Raw genomic sequence first — 22,255 nt, 5'->3', positions numbered from 1 at the left:
GTTTTGATTGTATAATACATCCTCCTTCAGAGTCCACTTCATGTTGTTTTTTTATAAATGATAATAATTAAAAAAATATCTATCACTCAATTTCTGGCTGGGCTTTAATATGGCATAAAAGACAGGAGTAAATGTCACAACCAAAACACTTTTCTTCTTTCCAGTACAGGCTGTCTCATTCTGCCCATATAACACCGCACTTCTGTTTAAAAAAACATACGCTCGCTATTCATCTGTACAAAAAAAAACCCAATAAAATACCCAATACTTATACCTTTTTGTGGAGATATGCTTATTGCCTGAACTTCCCAGGAAGTTATAGAATCAGGAGCAAAATTTTCTATGCTAAGAAACACAAAATAAAATAGATTAGGAAGTATGGTTAAAATGTAAACATTATTATTTGCTGAAGCTTGAGTATTGTAGGAGAAAAAGATAGTCCTCAATTGTGGAAAGAAAGTACTTGCAAATATTCTGAAGTCATCTGTATCAGATAAAGCTGATATTTATATACATTCTACTGTACAAATGTAGACATATTCACCTGGTCATGTAATACAGTACCTATGATTTCCAGGGTTTTTCACTTCTTCAATATTCCACCACCAGCTCTCAGGAAAATAACTGCGCAAGTTGGGAGAGGTTTCATAAAACTCTTCTTCTTGGTCATCATAGTCTGTAACACAAGAGCAGGGGTTCTGTTTGAAGCCTTTCGCTGCTGACCTTACCTTGCCTTGCAAAACTTACCCTTACCCTTGCAGGGTAAGGTTTGTCAGTTTGTCAAAGAGAAAGCAACATGAAAAGTACTCTGAATGAAAAGACTTCATCTGGGTTTCATCTTGTGCATTAAATAAACCAAACAACCAAACTTAAAGAAGAGAAAAAAATTACTAAAGCTTGTAATTGAACAAAAGGCCAATTCTACTTTCCAAGTTCAATGGTTATCCACTACCAAATAAGAAAACATTCCCCTTTAGCAGTGTGTGGCAAGGATTTTCCCACCATTCCATATTCATGACAGCTCATGAAAGGGAAGCCCTGAGGAAAATGGTAGCAGAAATTACACTTGGAGTGGGGCATTGTCAACACAATTTGTTTGTTTGTTTGGGGGGGGTTGGTTTGGGTGGGGGTATTGTTGGGGTTTTTTTGTTTGTTTTTTGTCATATGATCCCTGTGTGATCATACGAACTCTGGGGAGAAGAAAGGAGGGAAAACAAAATTGTTCCTGGCTGAAGCAGCCTCTTCTCACAGGGTAGTGTTTTGGAGGTACTGGGTTGTTATAACAGTAGTGTCACTAATAAAATAGTTACAAATCTGAGATCACTCAGAGCCCTGAACACAGACAGCAACCTTCTCTGCTCCTCTATTTGCAGCCTCCTGGGGTGCTTGAGGGGCCAAGACCTCCTCCATAAAGCTGTTCTGGCGGCTAGATGATTCCTGCATTTTCTCACCCCAAGAAGTTATTAATCCCACTCTGACCCTCACAGTACACAGTTGTGAAAATGCAATAGAAGCACTGAAATACTGATGTGAAAACTTCCTCCTCTGCCCACAGCATTAAATGCCCCTTAACCCTCCATTGCCACCAAGAGAAAGGCATTTTTCTGTAGACAGTTGCATTCCACAGTTCCTTACGTCGTGCCAAGCCCATTCTGGTCCTAGTCCACTTTTCCTTCTTTCTGAGGGCTGTGGCTTTCTCACAGCAGTCCTGGAAGGCTCTTCTGCATTCGGGGGAGCCAGACACTTTTCTTAGCCTTTTCACACAAGAAAACCGCATGGGATTTAATTTCATTCCATCTTGACAGCATTTTTGTAGATCAATGTTTTGATATTTTCTGGCTGCAATATGATTAAAGCCCAAAATTAGCACTGTAGAAGTAGCATAAAAGTGCTCATCATACTCATTCCTCTCATTCTTTGCAGTTATTTGTTATTTCAACAGACCACCTTCAGCTGAGGACCTGTTCTCTGTTCTAAAACCAGTCCACAGATACAGGAGGAAAGCATGGGTCCTATGGCATCCTCGATATTCTATTCTAAACTTTTTTTTCAAATTCAGACAGTGAATTATAAATGCTTCCTGGCAGACTGGAATTAGATAACTTGATAGAAATAACCATGGCAGTGTTTTCCTTGAACAAAGAGACCAATTTTGGAAGTAGGAAAGATTCCAGTTTTAAGTCTTCATGTCTCCTGGCAAGAAAATATAGATTTGTGTACACTGGAGTTTTGGGGGCTTTGTTTGAATTTTTTTTTTATTTTGTTTTAGTTTTTATACCAAACACTATATTAGCTCTTCTGTTAATTGGAGCACAAAGTACCAAAACCAGCACAACTTCAAAACAGAATGTAAAGAAAACAGATACAATCTATAAAACATTTTTTTTGGCCACACAAACAATTTTGAAAAACCTTGAAACTGTGACTGACTCCATGACATGTTATCTAGTAGAGGCACTTCACATTTATGATTATAAACTGATGAATTAGTTTTCTCCTGCAGCTGGGTCACTCTTTGGGTTTGTTTTTTTTTGGGTTTTTTAAATTATTTTGATAAATGATGCATTGGGTCTCACAACACAGTATACACATTTGTGTTAGGTTTTGTCACTTAATGCAAGAAGTGGGACCGTATCTTGGTATCCTTTACTATTCCATCACTTCTTGCTCCCTAGATCCCAGCCCGACCCTTTTGACTCCACGTGCTAAGCCTTTCAGGCCACCCAGGTGAGCAGACATACCAAGTCCTGACAGTTTCTTCTGAAAATCCAAAGATCTCTTCTGCCTTTTGGTAACCTGGAGGCATTTATAACCTGGGAAAGCAAAACAGAAGAGCTTGGTCATGATATTATGGCAGTAACAGCCTGATCATTCAGTTCATTCATGGAAGACCAATCCTGGGACTTAATCCCATTCATAGTAGACCCATATTTTGATGGATTACTTTACAGCCCTAGCCAATTGCCGCCTGCTCCAGCTAAGTTGTGTACCAAAGGACCAGCAGCCATGATCTGGGCTAACTGAGCTGCCAGCACTCAGCGGAAGAACAGAAGTAGAAAAAATCCACAGTCAAGGAAGATTTTGCAGTATCAGGATAAAAAGTTTCTGATATTTAAGCAATCAGTCTCCCCATCTATACTAATCTTGTAAAAACATCTAAAGTACAGGGCAGGTTGCACCTACCTTCCCGAATTTTGGATTGAATTGTATCCGATAAAAAAGCCAGACCAACATCAGTAAAAACTTGAGCACTATCTGCACCACCACCTGCAGAGCATCCAAGATCATATGAATTCATAGCATTGAATACCTGCCAAATAAAATAGCATAGGTGGACTGTACATGCTTGAAAAGTTTTAGTTACTTATATATATATTAGAAAAATCCTTGTAGTCATTGACATGCAGAAGCAAGACAAACTGGTGGTACAAACTCTGATTGGAAACTGAGGTTAAAACTGAGAGATATTTTAGATTGGCAGTGCTTCCAAGTAGTACCTTTTTAATTTGAAAGCTTGTCTACTGTAACATGGAAATCCCTATCTTAAGTATATCATTAATCTTAAATAGATTCTAAATTGCAAAAGCAAAAACAGTTTCAGGTTTAGCAAAGCTGTGATTTAGCAATTGATAGCCATTAATTACATTTTTGATTCTCTCAGTCATGAAAATTTTTGCTGGAGTAGTACATATGATATTTCTTCTTACAGGTATCTTACTTTTTTAGCTGTAAGCTTATTTTTCTTGTTCATAATAAAAACTGCTTTATCAACCACAGCTAGGGCAATTACTCCTGCATGGTCTGTTTCGATCTTCAAATTGACTTTTTCTGTTGGTTCATACATCTCTCGTTCTGTTCGCACTTTAATCTAAATAGAAAAGATTGAAACAAAAATATCACATTTGTTAATAAAAAGCTAAGACTCTTTGGGTTAGGAGCACTGTAAACAGGGATGTTCCTATTTTGTGATGTTTCTGTCTGGGATCCTGCTTTTTGGAAGATGTAGATGCAGGTATCTCCTACTGGAGGACAATGGTGAGAGATTAAAAGATGTCTCTGTGCAGGATAATGGGTGCTGCCTTTCAATGACACTTAAGCACCAATGGGAATTAAAGGCATGAGTAAAGGGTTTGCTGAACTAGGGCCTTCATCATTTTATTATTTTCCAGTGGAAACAAAATCACCATGAAATGCAGCAAAAGATTAATTAACATACAAAATTAACTGGTTTAAACCAGATAATAGCACCTCCTTTCTACCTCACACTTGAATTTTTCAACATGACTGTATTTGGATCTGGTTTGTATCTGATGTAGATACTTCAGTGGTTTAGGAAGAAGAAGCCATGGTGATTGTGAATAAATAGGGAATTATTAATGGAAATGCTAACTTTAACATAAGGGTGTTTTGTTATTTTACAAATGAAGAATTGGCTTGTATGTTAGAGATGGATAAATTTTGTCGAAAAATTTTTTTTCCAAATGTGGTATCACATTCTTTTACCAAAACCAACTTTTTTTTTTAAATAACCATAATTTTGGACAGCTGACTCTTTTCAGCAGTTGTGTTTCATACTACTGGGAATGACTGTTGTGTCTTATATTTTTTTTTTTTATTTTGCATTATGATACCAACATAAGAAGAAGGAAGAAGGTGAAAGAAAGGCTTAAAGGGGCTCCTATTTTGTCCACACTTCATTTTCTAATGTGAACTTTATTTCTTTTACGTGCCTTAGTCCCAGCTATATCTTCTAGCCAGAATTCTGATTACTTCCTTCTTCAGTAAAAATTAAATGTCTTTCACTTTTTCACTCCAGTCCTGCACTTGCTCTGCTGATACCCCATGTTTTTGTTTTATTCTGGAACACAATAACAAAAGCTACTTGCTTTGAAAGTACCTTTCCTTCACAAACATCCATAACATCCACCCATACAGAATCCGCAACAATCTCTTGACGGCCCTCATTTGCAATGAAGTAGTAAGCTAAAAAGCGAAAGGCGGGCACCATCTTCTTGGTGATTTTAAGGTTTATTATTTTGTTTGAAGAGGGGACCCTTCCCAAAAGCTCAACTTGTCCTTTTGTCACAACCTGCAGGGCATAAACAAACAGAAATCAAATATAGCGAATACACAGTAAATGGGGCATCATGTTGCATAGTTTTCTATATATATATATGTTTTTCCAACACTATGTCTGTTTAAAATTTATTTTCTTCCAATGGCACTTAATTGTTTTAATTCCCAACCTGCACACCAACAGCCTGGAGGAGACCAGCACACAGGGCTTCTAGCACAGGAGTATGGTGATAAAGCCTCTGCTGCACTGATCCCGAGGGCCAGGTTTGAACACAAATCTGTCACACCTCACTCAGTCTTACAGTTTGAACAGGGGGCCCGAGATAACAGTCTTATTTTTGCCTTCTACAATAACAGGTCATTATCCCCAAGAGGATATCATCTTTGTTTAATATGTAATCAGTATCAAAACTTTCAGATGGTGTGGAATGATTGGACCAGGAGGTTTCACCCAAAAAGTATTATTCAGGACAAAGTACTATAGACTTGCCCACAACTGATTTCAGCCCATCTCTCACTATTAAATTCCTTTCTCCCCATGTTATAGTAATTATATTCATGGCTGGTCAGAGGAGTAGAAAACAGACACAGTAGCACTACTGACAGCCTTTCTCCCTGAACAAAATAACAGAAAGATTTCCTAAACACACAACAAATGGCCTTGAGAAAGAAAAAAAGACATACTGCAGCCTGGTCTAAAACCCTCACTGGCTTCATGTAGATGACCAAAGCTTGGGAGAGAGCTTCACCATTGAGCTGTAACAGTGTCTCCCACCACCCCTTCCATACACCTTGTCTGCCTAGTACTGTGCCTTCCCAGAGTCCAGCAGCAGCAATTCCAACCCTGTGCTAAGTCATCCAATGAAAATAACCTCCAAAACCTAAATTTAACTCCTAGGTATACAACTATTCCTATATATCAAAGTCCTATTAAAAATAAATGGGAACTAACATCCTGGGAAATTCAATCTGCCAAGGAAAGTTAGGACAAAGAAGATAGAAGGGGATTAAATACATTTGATGTTTTTAGATTCAGTCCTGGAATGTATCCATGAACACATTTGTCTCCTTCAGCAAAACGAATACTTTGCAGTCTTTGTCCCAGCTGAGCAGTATTGTTTCCTCACTTTTTCATCTATAGAATCTGTTTTCAGACCTAATTTCAGGATGCTATTTAAGGCCATAACAGCCAGGGTCTTCAGGAGTCCTTCACAGCATTACCTTTTGAAGGTAACACTGACCTACCTGTTAACTAAGACCAGGTGCAGGTGATACAGAGCCATGGTAATATAAGAATTATATGTTATTCATTAAACAAACTATAAAAGGTATTTTCTGAGATAGTTGAGGTCCCCTAGAATACGACTAGGTTTTCTAATTGGAGGGACAGAATAATTTGTATATGTACGATCTGCCCACAACAAGGTGGGCAGTTCTGTAATAACTGAAAAAAAAAAGTATTTATGTGAATCAGACCAGTAAAAATGGTATCTAGTGTTGGCTTATTAGGAGGAAAGAATACAGATTGGAAGGAGCGGGAAAGAATGAGATCTGGATTAAGAGAAATCAAATTGCCATAGATATAGAAGTTATCTGTCTAGGATTTCAGCTTCCAAGCTGTCAATTTAGTATCTTTCAAAAATATTCACATAATTGTGCATACAAAAATTACCCTATATTGACCTATTTGCTCTAGACTGTATTAGAAACTACAGGCTAAAATTAACACTTATGTGTCTTTCTTCAGAATAAAAAATTACAAAGATTTGTGTATTACATGTCCAAAATATATGCAGATATAAAAAATAACAGAATCATAAAAATAGTTTCTGGAAGACCCTGATGGAGATCTCTAGTTCACATTTCTGCTGTAAGATGAGCCATCACCTACATAATATTAGGTCAGATGTCGTTTTCTCTAGCTGAGTGTTGAGTGCTTCTGAGGATGACAGGTCTCTAAACTCTCTGGGGAACATTTTCCAGTACTGGGTTCATCACTAGTGATAAGATTTTTTAAAAATGAACCTTCCAGGCCATAATTTGTATCCTTTATCCCTTGTTATATTGCATGGCACCACCTAGGAAGGTTTGTCTCCTTTATGTTTGTAATTACTTTTCAAGTAATTTTAGGGATTATTATTATGTATATATATATTAATTCACTTAGCCTCTTCATCAAGCTGAATGAGCCCATTTCCCTCATCCTGACTTGGTAGATCAAGTTGTGCTGGGATACTCTGATCTTGGTTGTCCTTTGATTGATCCCCCCTGATTTCCCATGTACTAGTAAATAGGTAGATGTTCTAGATTGCATGATTTATAAAAGAAATTACTGATGTGCTACTATTCTGTTTACCATATAATAGAAATAGTCAAGGCTTCCACTGCCAGGCTGACGAATATCATTCAAGGTGATATGTAAAGTATCTCCAGGTGTCATAACAGTATGTGGGATGCTGATGCTGAGGTAGTTCAGAGAAACAGACTGGTATCTTTCAGCTCTGATACTGGTTTCTGGTGATTCTAATTTTTCTTTTCCCTCTTCAGCCTTTACCTGTCAGGGAAGAAAAAAAGTAAAGTGTCCTTCAGGAGACAGTATAGTGTCACCCTTCATTCAGATCTTGTCAGGTTATTCAGAAACAGCCGGGAAATTAGATGAATCACTGCTGAGAACTCATTAGCAGAACCTGGCATCAAACAACAGGGTTTTGATTACTTTATTCTCTTACCCTTTTTTGTCTCCTGCTGTATTTGCATTAGATATTTTTCAGCCTTTGCTCCTTCTGAATGAGAACAAATGGCTCGAAATCACAAAGTGACTTTGTACTTAAACATCATTTATCTATTGTTATATTGTGCACATAATAGAACTTTCTGAGTGTCCAAATGTAGCCTACTGTCTGCATTGCTCAGGACTTTTCCTTCACCTTCTTATCATTTCCTGTCCCTTCTCATGGCAATACTTCTTGCAGTCCCATTTCCAACCTTCATGCCAGGAAAAAACTTAACTGAACCACACAAAAAAGACAAACAACCTACCATCAATGCATTCACTTCCAAAGCTCTGACATACAAGAATGTCCACTTCAGTGAGACATTGTTTAGGCCCCTAGTCTCTCCAATGTATCTTACACAATCTGGACGAAGCTGTGCAGATAGTGATAGTGTAAGAAATCATGTTCCACCCTCTGTGCTAATTTAATGAAAACAGATCATCTTCACAGTCATTAATGATTGTTTTATGAGGTATTCTCAGTGGTTATTTTTAAACCTAGACGTTTGGGTTTTCTTTACCATTATTTCAAGCATCTGAGCATCTCCAGGGATGTTAAATTTAAAGGGGATTAGACCCTCTTTGTTGGAAAGTGCAGTCTTCTTCATTGGGGCATGTCCAGGCAAGGTAACAGTAGCAGTGACAGGTAGAGAGGCAGCAGGAGAGCCATCAACCGAAGTGACAGATGCCTATTGGAAAAAAATGTTTTTCTGTTACTTCGATGAAATGCCTGGGTTTAAAAACTGCCCACAAACCAGAATCAATTACTTTGATAAACTGGGAAGATACAAAACACATTAGTGTTGGGAAATTTGGGCTTTGGGAGAATGGGTAGCAACTGACTCAGTCTGGACGTGAGCTAATGGTAAAAATCTTGGAACACAACTTAGCAGCTGCCCAGATTTTCACTTAGCATCTATTAGAACTCAGCTGATCCCAGAGGTATTTGTCTTTACCTTATAATAAGGTAAATTTCTAACTTTAAGTCTCTGCAGAAAACTTTGTAGAAAAACTTGAAGGTCTGAAGTTTGAAAACTAAAAAAATTAAAAACTTCAGTTTTCAAAATTTGAATTTGATATGGGATTAATTTGATACATTATTACTTTAATCTTTTGATATGGAAATGAGGAAGAGACTTCTACACATTTCATAAAGCCTTGTTGTGCAGCACTGCGCAGATGACTTCCAGAACAGAAAACCAGCATTTTCTGGCTTCAGTTTCCCTGCTTAGGTTCTGTGCATGCAGAAATGAGACAAGCCAGGCACACAAACAGTAGCTCTGTGTTGGACCTATTCCTGAAGGTCTCTGTTCTAGAGAGCTCCCACAGGATCAGATAAGGGTTTTATAAACAGGGCAGATATAAATCCCTTGCTATGGAGGCAAACAGAGTTGGCTTGATAATACATACCACAACAGAGAAGGGGGCTCCAGGCACAAAATACTTTTTGGTGTTAGACAGATCAACAACATAAGGAGATTTCACAAACTTTACATTGCTGAGTTCCTCTTCCCTCATCTCACCACCTGTTAATATCAAATAGTACGTGTTGCTATGAGAGCAGTAACTATGTGATCATGTGTTACCATAACATCCATCATTTCTGTTTTCAAGATTAATTGCTACTGAAGAACTTCTGGGTAGGTATGCTCCATGTTCATGTCTCAGATGAACAGCAAGACAAAGCTATTTGGAGCTGACCATACTTGTGTGTATACCAAGTATCATGATCTGATAAAACTGTGGGAAGGCATAAAAGGACAAGTAGGACTCACAAGGGCTAGATCATCTGCATTGCACAGTAGACATAATACATATTCCTTACCTTTAGACTGATAGCTCAGCCAGCTGAGGTAGAAAGCAAGCAAAGATACCAAGCTTAACTAATAACTTTCTTTGTATGGAAGGAATTGATGGGGCCGAGGTGCCCAAAGAAGATCTCAAGGGGAGCAATTTATCTGTGTTCATACAGGTGTCTGGTATCACTTCAGATGGACTAGGGTACCTTAAATATCCTCACTGGGATGTTTAACATGGGACAGACCCTACAGGAGAGTAGACCTGAGCACTTCTGTAGCAGCAGTGGAATACCACATAGGATTACATAGGACATTTAAAGTAGTACTGGACATTTGTGTTCAGATAAGTGAATCCCACCCAAGATTAAGTTTGTCCAAAGAAGGGGGTCAGATGAAAAAGACTGTCATGCACTGTCGTATGAGCAAGCTTTGCAGTGAAGATTGCTACAGTGGACAAGATTTGACATACAAAGGGTTATACCAGAGAAAAATTAAGGTAAATATTCCACACTGTATCAGCTAAAGCATAGTGTACTCACTTGCAGTTTCTACAGTGGTAACAGCAACATATAAATGAAGTCCTTCCAGAGTAGAAATACTCTTCTCTAATTTCTCTTCCAAAAGTGGAGTATTTAAAGTAACTCTTCCTTTTCCATTTTGAATCTAAAATAAAAGTGGAGGAAAAAAAGAGTGACAACTCTCTACTGGTTTGTTGCCATTAGAATGAAAAAACTGTTGCTTATAGCATGATTACAGTATTATAAGGATCTATGTTTTGATCATTTCTGACAGTATTCAGGTCACCACAATCAGAATAGTTTCACTAAACTCCAGTACTTACTGACAGCTGTTGCTCCAGGCCTGGAAGAAAGACTTTTCTCTCATTTTCATCCATTATGCCAAACCGCACATATGCAACACCTTGAATACCTTTCCCATAAGTGTGTCTTTGGAAGGAAGAAAAGTGAGGAGATGAATCATTACATTAATAAAAAGAGAGCATAAATCAGACTATTTTATGCTGAAACAAAACTGGGATATCTGTAGGCATGCCATCTGTAACTAATAACTTGGAAACAAAAATTAATCCCACTTACTGATAATTCAGACATGAAGACTTTTACTGGTCTCTGTGCAGAGAAATATATAGAGTAAATCCCATTGGCAGAGTCACATGTGGAGGTGTTGTTTGACAGAATTTACACCAGAGTATCTTGTTTTGGTTTGGTTTTCTGTTACTGTTTTTTCTTTTACAAATTAATGAAAGCTTTAGTTGCATAGTGAGGTGTCACACAACTCATCCTGTTCACAGGAAGCAAGTGAGGTATCCAGTGTATTTAGCTTGGATGAACAACTAATTCCTTTGTGTAAGACACCTCATGAACAGACCATTTAATATAAGGGACCAGAGAATCATCTCAGGGACCTACATAAAGTATTTGGTAGCTCTGAAGACGTCAAGAGACAGATACTACCTGCTGATATTTTAATACCTACATTAGGCAGACACCCTCTGCTCCATGTCTCTCCTATGGATTTATGTGGTATAGCATAGGAACCTCTGTCCAGAAAACCTCTGAACTCTCCATATAGGTCATGAAGACAGTGGATAGGGCATGTTGTTGCACCTGACAGGCTCCTTACTCAACAAAACCCTGGCAGATGGCATCCTCCCACAGCACAGCAAGTAATGTGCTATGTGAGACCTGTCACAACCATGGTGTTGTCTTTTACTTGTGGAAATACTGCTTCATGTTTGTCCTGCAATGACTTATTTTTGTTTAAACAAAGGTTCCTTCAAATTGACCTCATCAGCAGCACTCATCTATCCCAATGAAACTAAATGAGAAGCAGTTCTTGGGAAAACTGCTTAAAATGCCGGAACTAATAACTATGGGAACAACAGTCAATACACCAAATAAGTGTTCATTTAATGTATGCCCAGTTCAGAGAAATAAGTTCAATCATCATGAATTCCATATGCTGATTTTGATGAAAGTCAGGCAGGCCGGTGTAGCACTACTAGGAACTTGTCCAATAGACAAAAGAACATTACCCAGTTATTCAATTCCAATTTTTCCTACTAAGTAATTACAATGTTAATGAGTAGTGAAGTATATATGAAGGAGTTGCACAGTCCATAAACTCAAAAGTGAGTGCTGCAATAACACACAGAGGAAACCTTAGAACGGATTAAAATATTAAACCCAGTTATCTGATATCACTTTATATCACAATATCAAGTAATCACAAATAAAGCTAGTTATTATTCAATGGAACCAAAAAAAAAAAGAAGTGAAGGCAATCAAAAGGAGATTAGAAGAGTTGAGTTTGTTCAGCCAAGCAAAAGGAAGTGAATACAGGGTTCTCCCAGCACTCTGAAGGTGTGCTGGGCAAAGGAAGGGCCAGCACAACAAAGGCAAATAGCTAAGGACAGCAGGCAGAAGACCAAGAGGGTAAAATCTAGCCAAGGATGAATTTAGACTAGAAATAAAACCCAGTAGAACTGGAGGGCTGGGGGATCAGTCTTCCACTTAGTTAAAGTGCCAAGGTCAATGTAGTACATTTAGCCACTGCACCCAGTTTGGATCAAGTTAATTAAATTAAATTGAGTGCAGTGCTGTGCAGCTGAAGCTGGCTAGCACAGCACAGACCATGCCTGCCCTGTCTTCCACAGCAGGGTGGCCACATTCAGATCTGGGGTGTCTTGGTCTATGCTTCCTCCCAAAATGTTTCCAAGAATTCTTTGGGGAGAGCTGTATAGTTGAGGTTGAGCCTCTGCTACGCACCAGCCAAATCATCAGCAGCTAAACTCCAGGCTCAGGAACCTTCCCTGGAGCTGTCTAATTTACTACCTAGGTTACTCAAACAACTTTTCTGGTATTACCTTCAAATCCAAGCAAGTTCATACTGTATGACAGTAATTTCACATAGAAGGAAAACATCTAAGAAACTGTATCTTGAAAGAGCACAGAATCATAGAATGCTTTGGGTTGGAAGGGACCTTAAAGACCATTAAAGACCATCTGTTTCCAACCCCCCTGTCATGGACAGGGGCACCTTCCACTAGACCAGGTTGCTCAAAGCCCCGTCCAGCCTGGCCTTGAACTCTGCCAGGGATGTGGCAGCCACAGCTTCTCTGGGCAGCCTGTGTCAGTGTCACCAGCCTCACAGTAAAGAACTTATTTCTAATATCTAATCTAAATCTGATCATCTTCCAGCTTATTTCTCTCTCCATTTTCCTAATGTGTAAAGTGGGCAAGGTATTTCTCATAATTTTGGAGTGCAGCTGAGAAGTAAATAAAGAACTTTCTCCTAGGAGGCAATCAGTAGTATTTCCACTCCTAAGAAACTTGAACATTCCATAGTCAAGAAGGCTTGATGTATATTGATGAGCCACTGTTAGATCATACAGCAAATTTAGATCTGCCAGTATGAGATCAAAAATACCTGAGCCACACAGCACAAAATACTTACCCAATCAAGGTTCAGTCTGATTCTTCCAAAGTACTCAAAATATTTTGATGAGTTAAATTTTCGTTGTCTGACTTTCTAAGTTAATAGATGTCCTAGGCCAGTCTAACTTTCTAATTTGATATGAGATCAGGTGTAATTTAGCCTCCATGGAGCCCTGACTCATAATCTGGCCAGTTTGAGGGCTGAGCTCTGTAGCCATGTCTCATTCAGATCAGTGTTGCACTACTCTGCAATACTGCATGTGTCTGTAGTGATGGTCATGAAAAGTCCTCTGATCAACTGTGTTTATTCACCTGGAAACATCTCAGCACAAAATCATTATTCTCAAATAAGCACTAGCTTATTACTTACAAACTTCACTGGGCTTTGAGAAAATTTCATACCCATTTCTACTTGAACTACATTGAATAGCAACATCTGAAGCTTTAAAATGTTTCTAAATCTTTAAAGCAAAAAATGTAAAGAAAAGCAGGTTATTGTTTTGTCTGGAGCCTTATTTATCAACAGAGAGGAGGATCATAGTCACCTTTTTACTATCAAACCAAAGTATTCAGAATACCTTGTTTAATTTTCATCACCTCCACTTGGGCCCAGATAACATTTTACACTAATATCTCAAGTTAGTAGTGGAAACACAGAGTATATAGGATTAAAGTCAGATTCAAGTAAAGCCAGAAGCTGGGTAATTGTTAATGAAGAGAAAAACGAGGAAGCTGCAAAGTTCATTATCTACTTCTCTGCCTTGTAAAACAGCCTTGCTGTGAGCACACATACTTCGCCTCGATTTCAAACACAAAGCTGTCATTCCAGATGTAGTAGTATGGCTGAAGTGGGATGAGTTTGACTTCAAAAGATGGAAGTTCTACATGAAAAAAAAGAAGATAAAAGGTTATGACATGTGAGTTTCAAACTTATCTTAAACTCCTGGCATGTGGTAACACCCTCTGAGAGGATGCAGCTATATTGAGAGGATGTTTTAGTTTGAATCAACAATGCACTTCTGAAGCAAATCTGATCATCTTCCCTTATACTGCTTTACTTCACAACGTAGAGCAGTTTTCAAGCACATAAAAATTATTTACATTTTCATTTACAGTGAAAAAAAATCAAATAAAAATTTCATTTACAATGAAAACAAGCCAGAAGATAAGCTTTAACTGCTAACAAATGGGCATTAAGTGTCCTGAACCAGAAGCAATCTGAGGTAAACCCACCCTGAAATGGAATGAATGTGCATGAAGTCCTCAGCATCAGATGTGTCACTCTTCAGTTTGTTTCTATAAATCCTAACTATCTGCTACTGTAAATATAAATAGAGAAATTTGCTCCTGGATTTAGGTGTTTACCTGTAGCCTCCACTATAATGTTATATCCACTACCTAAGGCAAGCCCAGTTTTGTTAAACTGAGATTTTAATATAATCCTGAGAATTTCTTTAATCTTTAAGAAAAAAATAAAACAAACAAAAACAAACAAAAAACCCCCAACCACACACTAAATTACACTGCAAATAAATAAAGCTATTTCTTACCCCAAATTGTTAAATTCCTACATTTTTACTTCTTTTGCAGTGCCCTTACTTTACTTTAAAAAAGTTTCTCTCAGGATAGATACAACTCTAAGCAACTTCCAAACTGAATTCTACTGAGAGAATATAGGCAGCTTTCTTTTTTATTCTATTCTTCACTGAAAGCTTTGGTCAGAATTATGATAATTTTAAAATGGAGCTCATGTCCATTTTTTTTTTCTAGAGTAAAACCCTTCCAAAAAGGGTATTTTGTGAAAAATGTTGAAGTTACTTAATTTGTATAAAAATAAAGGTTTTTTTTGAACTGTAAGTGGAAGGCGCACAAAACCCAGAGATTTTCTGTGCATCAGAGATATCAATGAGGCACTGAAATACTATGAATTTTGGTCTTAGTACCTAGATACAGCCAGGTTTAATCACTATAGTATATCTTTAAATACATAGAGATGACTTCGTATATTTATAGAACAAATTACACATTCTCTTACCATAAATTTTAACTTCAAATTCAGCAGAAACATTAGACATATCGTATTCATGAAACCAGGCCTTGATTTTCCAAGTTCCAGGTCTGAAGATCAGATTCAGCAGAAAAAGGTTGATTAGGATTCTTTAGATATTTTTATTATGTTAATATATTTAAATTATCACTAAATGCTAATGTTTTCCTTGCTTTGATCTCATCCCAAACTAATTTATTAATGTATTTCTCTTTTCTAGGAGCCAGAAACATATTTCCAAATGTCCTAGGAAACACTCAAAAAGACTTCATGAGGAACTGCAAGATATTTACAAGCCACATGTAGCATGCACTGCCTTTGAAAAGCCCCCAGAAATATGTAATTCACCATATATTTCCTATAGCTTATCTCCACTGTAATGTCAAAATCAATCTAGCATGCAAGAACACACTGAATCTTTAGTAAAAGCTTGACTGTTTGAAATCAGAGGTAATTAATTACACTTTGCAAGCATAGCCCTTACAAAAGTGCTCTACTCAGTGTAGTCAATATGGTTGGGCAGATAGGCAAGCAGTTTACTAAATTGTTCCTTACCAGGAGAAATGTTACTAATTGCAGCATATTAACATCAGATTCTGGACTCATCTCTATAAGATGAGTGCTTAAAGGTAAAAAGATACTAACCATAGGTTCAATCCCTGCTCTATGGTGAGAGAAAATCAATTTTGAAAGGTAACTCAAACAAATCAGCAGTTAAAAATGTTAAGTACTTCAACAGGTAAGGGGAATGAATCTGGATGGTTTGATCCTGCTAACAGGAAGTGGGATGAGTCCTCCTCACTTTAGCCATTATACTGTGAGGTACCTAATCTGCATAGACCCCCTTGGGCTCCTTGACAGACAATGGAGAGAAACAGAAAGTGATGAGATGTGGTTCATCTCATCCTGACACAGGCATCTAAAACAGCTCAGATGAATCACAGCCTAAATATCATAGAATCATAATATGGTTTGGGTTAGAAAGGACTTTAAGGATACTCTAGTGAAAATTCCGACCCCCCTTCCACAGGCAGGAACACCTTCTACTAGACCTGGTTGCTCAAAGCCCCACTCAAAACTGACCTTGAACGCTGCCAGGGATCTCAGTGGCAACATGTGCCAGTGTCTCACCACCTTCACAGTGAAGAATTTCTTCCTAATACCTCATCTAAATCTACCTTCTTCCTTTTTAAAGCCATTTCTGCTTGACCAATCCCTATATGCCCTTGTAAAACATCCCTCTCCAGATTTCTTGTAGACCCCTTTTAGATACCGGAAGGCTGCTCTAAGGTCTCTCCAAAGTCTCTCCCATGTCAGAGAAGGGAGTGTGGGATGACACACTTAGGTATAGACCCCTGCATGACAGTAGGCCACAGAGCAACCATGTTCTGTTAACTACTGTCTCATGTTGCCAGTGTGCCATGGCGGTTCCCAGGTGTGATCAGAGCACAACTGTCTTCTTTAGTGTACCTCCTGTTCAGAAGAAATGGTAAAGCAGACAATACAGAAAAAGAAGAGAGGAAAACAGGAGCATAGCAGAAAGAGGGGAAGTGAAAGACGAGACTTGTTTTTATCTTGAAGATAGTTCTGCTACAAGAGACATTTTGATATGAACTGTTTCAATGCTCAAGGCACAGCAGTAACATACTCAGCAACATCAGGTATTTCAAAGTTTTCAGTGAACACTGTTTTTATTTTCCGGTCTGACTTTTTAACCACCATTCCTTTTGAATTCTGTTGAGAGAGAAAAAAACAAACAAAATTACACACCAGGTGTCGAAAGTCTACATCCAAAAGCTCAGATTCATATGCTAGTCCTAAGGAAAAGAAAATGCTCTGCTTTTTTTTTGCTTTAATATTCACATTTTGTTCCCCTCCATGCTCCTGAAATTAGACAAAAATGAGTAGACATTTCTTAAAATGTGTAAATACTGTTTTCTGGAGGGAAGGCATAGATATAATTTTACTTTTAGATCTTTTTCATAGTTCCTGTGCCAAAGAATCGTTCATTAACTGTATTTGTCTACTTACTAGCACAGCGACTGTAACTGTGTCATCTGCTGGCCTCATAGCATTGTCCAGAATGAAGATCCTGTATTTTACTGTTTAACAGAAGAATAAATTTGTTCACATATTCATTTCTGGCCTTTCTAGATAGCAATTATTACAGGCTCTGAAATGGGTTATTAAATGAAAGATAAAACATTTTCTTTTAATTAAAAGAAATCTGAGAAAATAAAAAAAAATGCTTTGCATATTGCTTGACCAAACAGATACCTTTTAGAAGCAAATTCCAAAAAATACCCAAGGAGCTTCACTCAATATTGTATCCCTTTTGCAGTCAAGGCCTGCAACCAAATTCAAGAACGTTTTTGACTGTTCTCTCTTGTTAATTAAATTTTTAAGTAACATAACAGTTGCAGTCTTTAAATGCAAAGGATGCTGGTGTTGAAAGCAGAAGCAATAGGAGGTTTTCTGCAGGTTTCTCACAATTTTGCTTTCCAAAGGAAAGCCATTGTTAGGCTTTTTGACTGAAAAGAGCAGATTTTGCCTGGCTCCTATGAGAAGAGAGAACAACTTTGTAACTCTGGTGACATTTCTGCATGGGTTAACACAATGTGCAGAGCAGACCCTGTAGAAACTTTGGCTATAAATGGTGAGTTTAAAATCTGGAGCAGCTGGTAAGGACAGAGGTAGTAGGGGTTAAATGAGAAGGATGTATACCGGGAAAATTCAAGTCATTGCTTTTTCTTATCATGCCCTTGTAATATTTATATTTGACATCTGAAATGCAGCATTTGTATTTTAACCTTTGGAATTTGGTGTGTATATAGGCTTATCTGTCTGAATAAAAATGTAGCCTTTCTTGGAAGACAGGAGGATGCGAGTGCTTTGAACATTCTGCTTATACAGGTCTCTGCTTTCAGTGACTAGCAGAACATATGGCTGATGACGCCTCTTGAACAGATCCTGTTGTTGAGTTCCTGGCTTGACCTGAAGAAGACAAAAGAAAAAAGCCCCCCCAAGATCCTGGTAATTTCAGAACCACACAGCTAACACCCAAAACAGCTGAAGTGTTTAAATCATTTTATGAGCACTATTCAAATAAAGATACTAAATTATATCTTTCTTACTGGGTGTTGTATCTTTTTAATTGGGTCAACATTTCTTTTTTTAAGTAGAAATACTATCTAATTCCCCATTTTCCATCACAGAAATACATATTCTTCTGTCCAGTGGCAACAATACAAGCCCAGTGACTTTTATTTAGTGTGTATGCATGTTAAATTCTAGTTACCATGTCATTTCGAAGTTGTAGCAGCATCTTTTAGTCCTTCACTTGCTAAAATCTTGGCTATGAGATTAGAGCTTTATATCATGGTGGTTAATACAATGTTTCTAAATATCATGCTCTAGTGAAACTTGATTTGAAAGCTCAGGTTTTAGCTTCGTGAGTAATCAATCAGAGCTAAACTGAGTCTTGCTCTGTACTGTTTTCCAACCAAATAGCCCAAACAAGTATTCCTGAACTAAATGCTGCCTGACTTAAGAGAGACATGTGCAAAGCAGGATGTAAATAATTAATCATAGAATCATATGGTTCATATAGTTAGGGTTGGAAAGGACCTTAAGATCATCTAGTTCCAACCCCCCTGCCTTGGGCAGGGATACCTCACATTAACCATGCCACCCAAGGCTTCATCCAACCTGGTCTTGAACACTGCCACGGATGGAGCATTCACAGCCTCCCTGGGCAACCCATTCCAGTGCTTCACCACCCTAACAGTAAAGAATTTCTTCCTTATATCCAGTCTAAACCTCCCCTGTTTAAGTTTTACCCATTACCCCTTGTCCTGTCACTACAGTCCCTAATGAAGAGTCCCTCCCCAGCATCCCTATAGGTCCCTTCAGATACTGGAAGGCTGCTATAATCAATTTACAGGTTTGCAGAAACATCACAGGCTTTGGTCTGAGAGACTGCACATGTTTAAATGTTTCTCCTGTTTTGTAAAAATGGGCAGTATGCCAAAGGCAGTCTTGGTTTAAATTATGAAGAAAACCAAACAGCAATAAAACGATTACATGTTTTAAAATTTAATTTCATCACAGATCTACAGTGATGAAAAGCTCTTTCATCACCATGTGATGTGTATGCTAGTTGGGCACAAAAGAGCACTCACAGTCACTGAAATTATATTTGGGATTGTTTTATTAGCTGTTTGGGTGTATAGAGTGCTGCTGACACTGGAATTGGTGCTTTGACATCTGTGTCTAAGGGTCAGTGCTGTCTCTGTTCCAATGTATTCCTAGTACAGGTTACGTTTTTTTTTATCACCAAAGTAAAGCATTTATGTCGCTATGATGGTAGACTCACCATTAATTTTTTCATGTCTTGGTAGTTGTTATTTTGGTTAAGGTTAAAGATTACCCTCTCTGAAAGGAGCTGATCTTTTGTCTCATCTTTGAAGTATGCAGTAACTTGCACAGGATGTTGTGCTCCATGGACTTGAGCTGTTATTGTCTCATGTGTACCCAAATGTACCACATTTGGGGCAGTAATAAGAAATCTAAACCAACAGAAAAACAGATTGTCCAATATGAAGGATGATTTTTGCATAATTAAAAAATGCCCAACAAATATGTATTTTGAAGAAAAAAACAGAATAGTGGAGCTTGAGACTGTGGAGATCATGTAGTCCCTCCCCTTGAGTGCCAGAGTAAATACTCGACACTGGAGGTCAGTACCAGACTGCAGGCAGAGAAATAAGTATCTGGGGCTGGAGACAACCTCAAAGGTATGCTGACTTGGAAGGGGAGGAGGGTTTGATCTTTCTGCCCAAATATCTCATCAAAGCTTTTGTCTGGCCATGGCAAGCACCTAAGTACACTTGATCCTGGTGGTAACAAAACAAGAGCCTCCTCTTCAAAGTCAATTTGAAGGACTTTGTTAATGCTCTACTGGTTTTCTCAGTTACATCTATTTCCCAAACAGAGGAATTTGTCCAACTAGAAGAACCAGTGTCAACATATGTAAATCTTCACTCAAATAGAGGATAAGTACAGAAAAACTCTGAATCTCTCCCAGAAGTGAGACCTTGGCTTCCTGCACTGCAGAAATCAATTACGGAAAGGAGAGTTATTCTTTCCCAAGATTTTCCAGTCCAGTAAATGTCATAAACTAAAGAAGAGCAAGCAGCAATAACAGCATGAATATCATGCTTCAGTAGGACATTTAATATTGTTTGTTACAGAATGGAAATCTTCCCCCTTTCAAGTTCCTTGAAATGGCAGTTTAAAGCCTTTTACTTTTCACCTATTTAAGGTAATACAAATTCTCAGTGGTCAAAGAAACAGGTTTTGTTGATTCTCTATCAAAACTTTTAGCATTTCCTACTTTCAAACAATTTGTTAGGAGTGAAGAATTATTAATAAAATGTACTTACGATGGTGCTTGCTGTGCACTGGACAACAGCAAATAATAGCTCATCAAAAATACCAGCCTTTCCATTGGAAAATTCGACTTCTGCAAAATAGAAACACCAAACAGCCACTGTCAATCTCCCCTTGAGCTGTAGCTTGTAAGGAATGTTGTAAGAAATGAGCTGATGGCATGCTGCAGCAAAGAACATTGCCTATCCTGGTTATTTATTAATATCTAGCAAAACTGTGCAATCAGTAATGATGGACATGCTAGTGATGCACAGATTAAATAGCCTGGGGAGAGATAGTCTGGCCTAAGCCACAATTTTACATTTGATTATTCATTCATTCTCTTCCTAGATTCAGTGTTTTCACATGTGCAGAGGGGAGTTTTCACAAAAATGGCAATCCCCAAATTAAACAAGACACCACGGCTAAAAAGTGTTTGTCAAGCACTTCTAAATGGAGACAAATGTAAGTGACAGGTCCCTTCTCTATTAACTTTTTCAGGTCTTCTCTACTTAGCTCCAGGCATCTCTGTGGTCCACCAAAGTTGAGAGAAAGCTCCTGGCTTAGACAGCCTCAAAGGAGTTGTGCTGGAAATCTACCCATACAACTCAGTCCCAGTCTGTAGTTCTTGAAGGCATTTATGCTTTAACTTAAGTGGAATTAAAGTAGGTGACTTTGAGCTACTCAGCCCAGTTTTGCTTTATGGTCAAGACAGAGGGCTTTTCCAGAGTATAATTAGTCTCATATTAGCATGAGCACATAAGATGATTCATCAGCTGAAGGCATTTCAGATTGCAGGAAAGACACACAGTCTCTTAAAGGCAAGACACTCAAAAAAGGGGACAAAAAGTGTATCTGAGGAATAACTGTGCAGGATTCAGTTTTGGTCAAGGGCAAATGAAATAACAAACAAAAACTCTTACTGGGTTTCATTTTTTCAGGCTTTCACTGGATTGTTGTCTTACAAACATAATTTTGTTGACTAATGAAAATGGAAAATTGCCCATCTGATTAATAGGAAGGTCAAATCCCAGAAATGATTACATGCCTGTCTAAAAGTTCTGGGGATAAACTGCCCTTTAGTACACCACATTTAAATCTGTGTCTATAATTATTAACAATTGATGCCTTAAATCACCACTCCATTATTTGCAAGGCAAATTCATGCTCACAGAAAGGGCTGCTTGCACTGTGAGGGTGAAGAGGCCTCCATCTCACCCCACTCCTTGCCTAAGAGACATACCTTTTCTTGCTCTTCAGACAAGGTGCTTTAAGACAAGGAGGTAGGTGAATAGAAAGTGTAAGGTGTCAACAAAAAACGTTCCCTATTTTACACTGGGCTCTTTACAAGAGCTGTAGCTCCCTCTGACTCAAAACCAGACAGATGGCAAGTGTTTTCTGTCAATTGGTGGTCCCAGAAAGTATCAGCAGAAGTAGCAATAAGAATGTTTCTGTCTTCAAACTCACTTCAACAAAGATTAAGATTTGCCTGCTCTAGGCATAGATTTTTCAAAGACACAGTTGCCTTCACCCTTCCTCTTGTGGTTTCTACTCTCATTTCAGCTGTCAGACAAGGGGGAGAAGGTGAGAAAAGGTACCTCACCTTCCTAAGGGTCTAATTCCATGTTTTTTGGGATATGTTTGCAGGAGATCAGAAATGGGCACTTTTAAG

At 38.1% G+C, this 22,255-nt stretch overlaps 1 protein-coding gene across 1 annotated transcript in view; it reads right to left on the bottom strand.

Moving 5' to 3' along the window:
• The window catches only part of LOC101879758 (complement C4), a 42,492-nt gene extending 21,778 nt beyond the window's left edge, over positions 1–20,714 (bottom strand). Inside the window, exons 1-19 of the mRNA XM_005147634.2 lie at positions 20,598–20,714; positions 19,529–19,721; positions 17,964–18,147; positions 17,185–17,255; positions 16,802–16,887; positions 15,142–15,224; positions 13,900–13,987; positions 10,490–10,595; positions 10,188–10,311; positions 9,260–9,375; positions 8,371–8,538; positions 7,433–7,630; positions 4,898–5,089; positions 3,719–3,868; positions 3,184–3,310; positions 2,742–2,813; positions 1,636–1,839; positions 565–676; positions 275–345 (exon numbers count right to left, since the gene is read on the bottom strand). Coding sequence (XP_005147691.2) covers positions 275–345; positions 565–676; positions 1,636–1,839; positions 2,742–2,813; positions 3,184–3,310; positions 3,719–3,868; positions 4,898–5,089; positions 7,433–7,630; positions 8,371–8,538; positions 9,260–9,375; positions 10,188–10,311; positions 10,490–10,595; positions 13,900–13,987; positions 15,142–15,224; positions 16,802–16,887; positions 17,185–17,255; positions 17,964–18,147; positions 19,529–19,721; positions 20,598–20,662 — 2,410 coding nt within the window. The 5' untranslated portion in view covers positions 20,663–20,714. The remainder of the gene's footprint in view (positions 1–274; positions 346–564; positions 677–1,635; positions 1,840–2,741; positions 2,814–3,183; positions 3,311–3,718; positions 3,869–4,897; positions 5,090–7,432; positions 7,631–8,370; positions 8,539–9,259; positions 9,376–10,187; positions 10,312–10,489; positions 10,596–13,899; positions 13,988–15,141; positions 15,225–16,801; positions 16,888–17,184; positions 17,256–17,963; positions 18,148–19,528; positions 19,722–20,597) is intronic.
• Between the last annotated feature and the right edge of the window lie 1,541 nt (positions 20,715–22,255).

Source organism: Melopsittacus undulatus, chromosome 2, assembly GCF_012275295.1.
Source record: "Melopsittacus undulatus isolate bMelUnd1 chromosome 2, bMelUnd1.mat.Z, whole genome shotgun sequence".
NCBI lineage: Eukaryota > Metazoa > Chordata > Aves > Psittaciformes > Psittaculidae > Melopsittacus > Melopsittacus undulatus.
The sequence above is the reverse complement of the archived record's forward strand: the minus strand, read 5'-3'. Positions and strand labels throughout refer to the sequence as shown.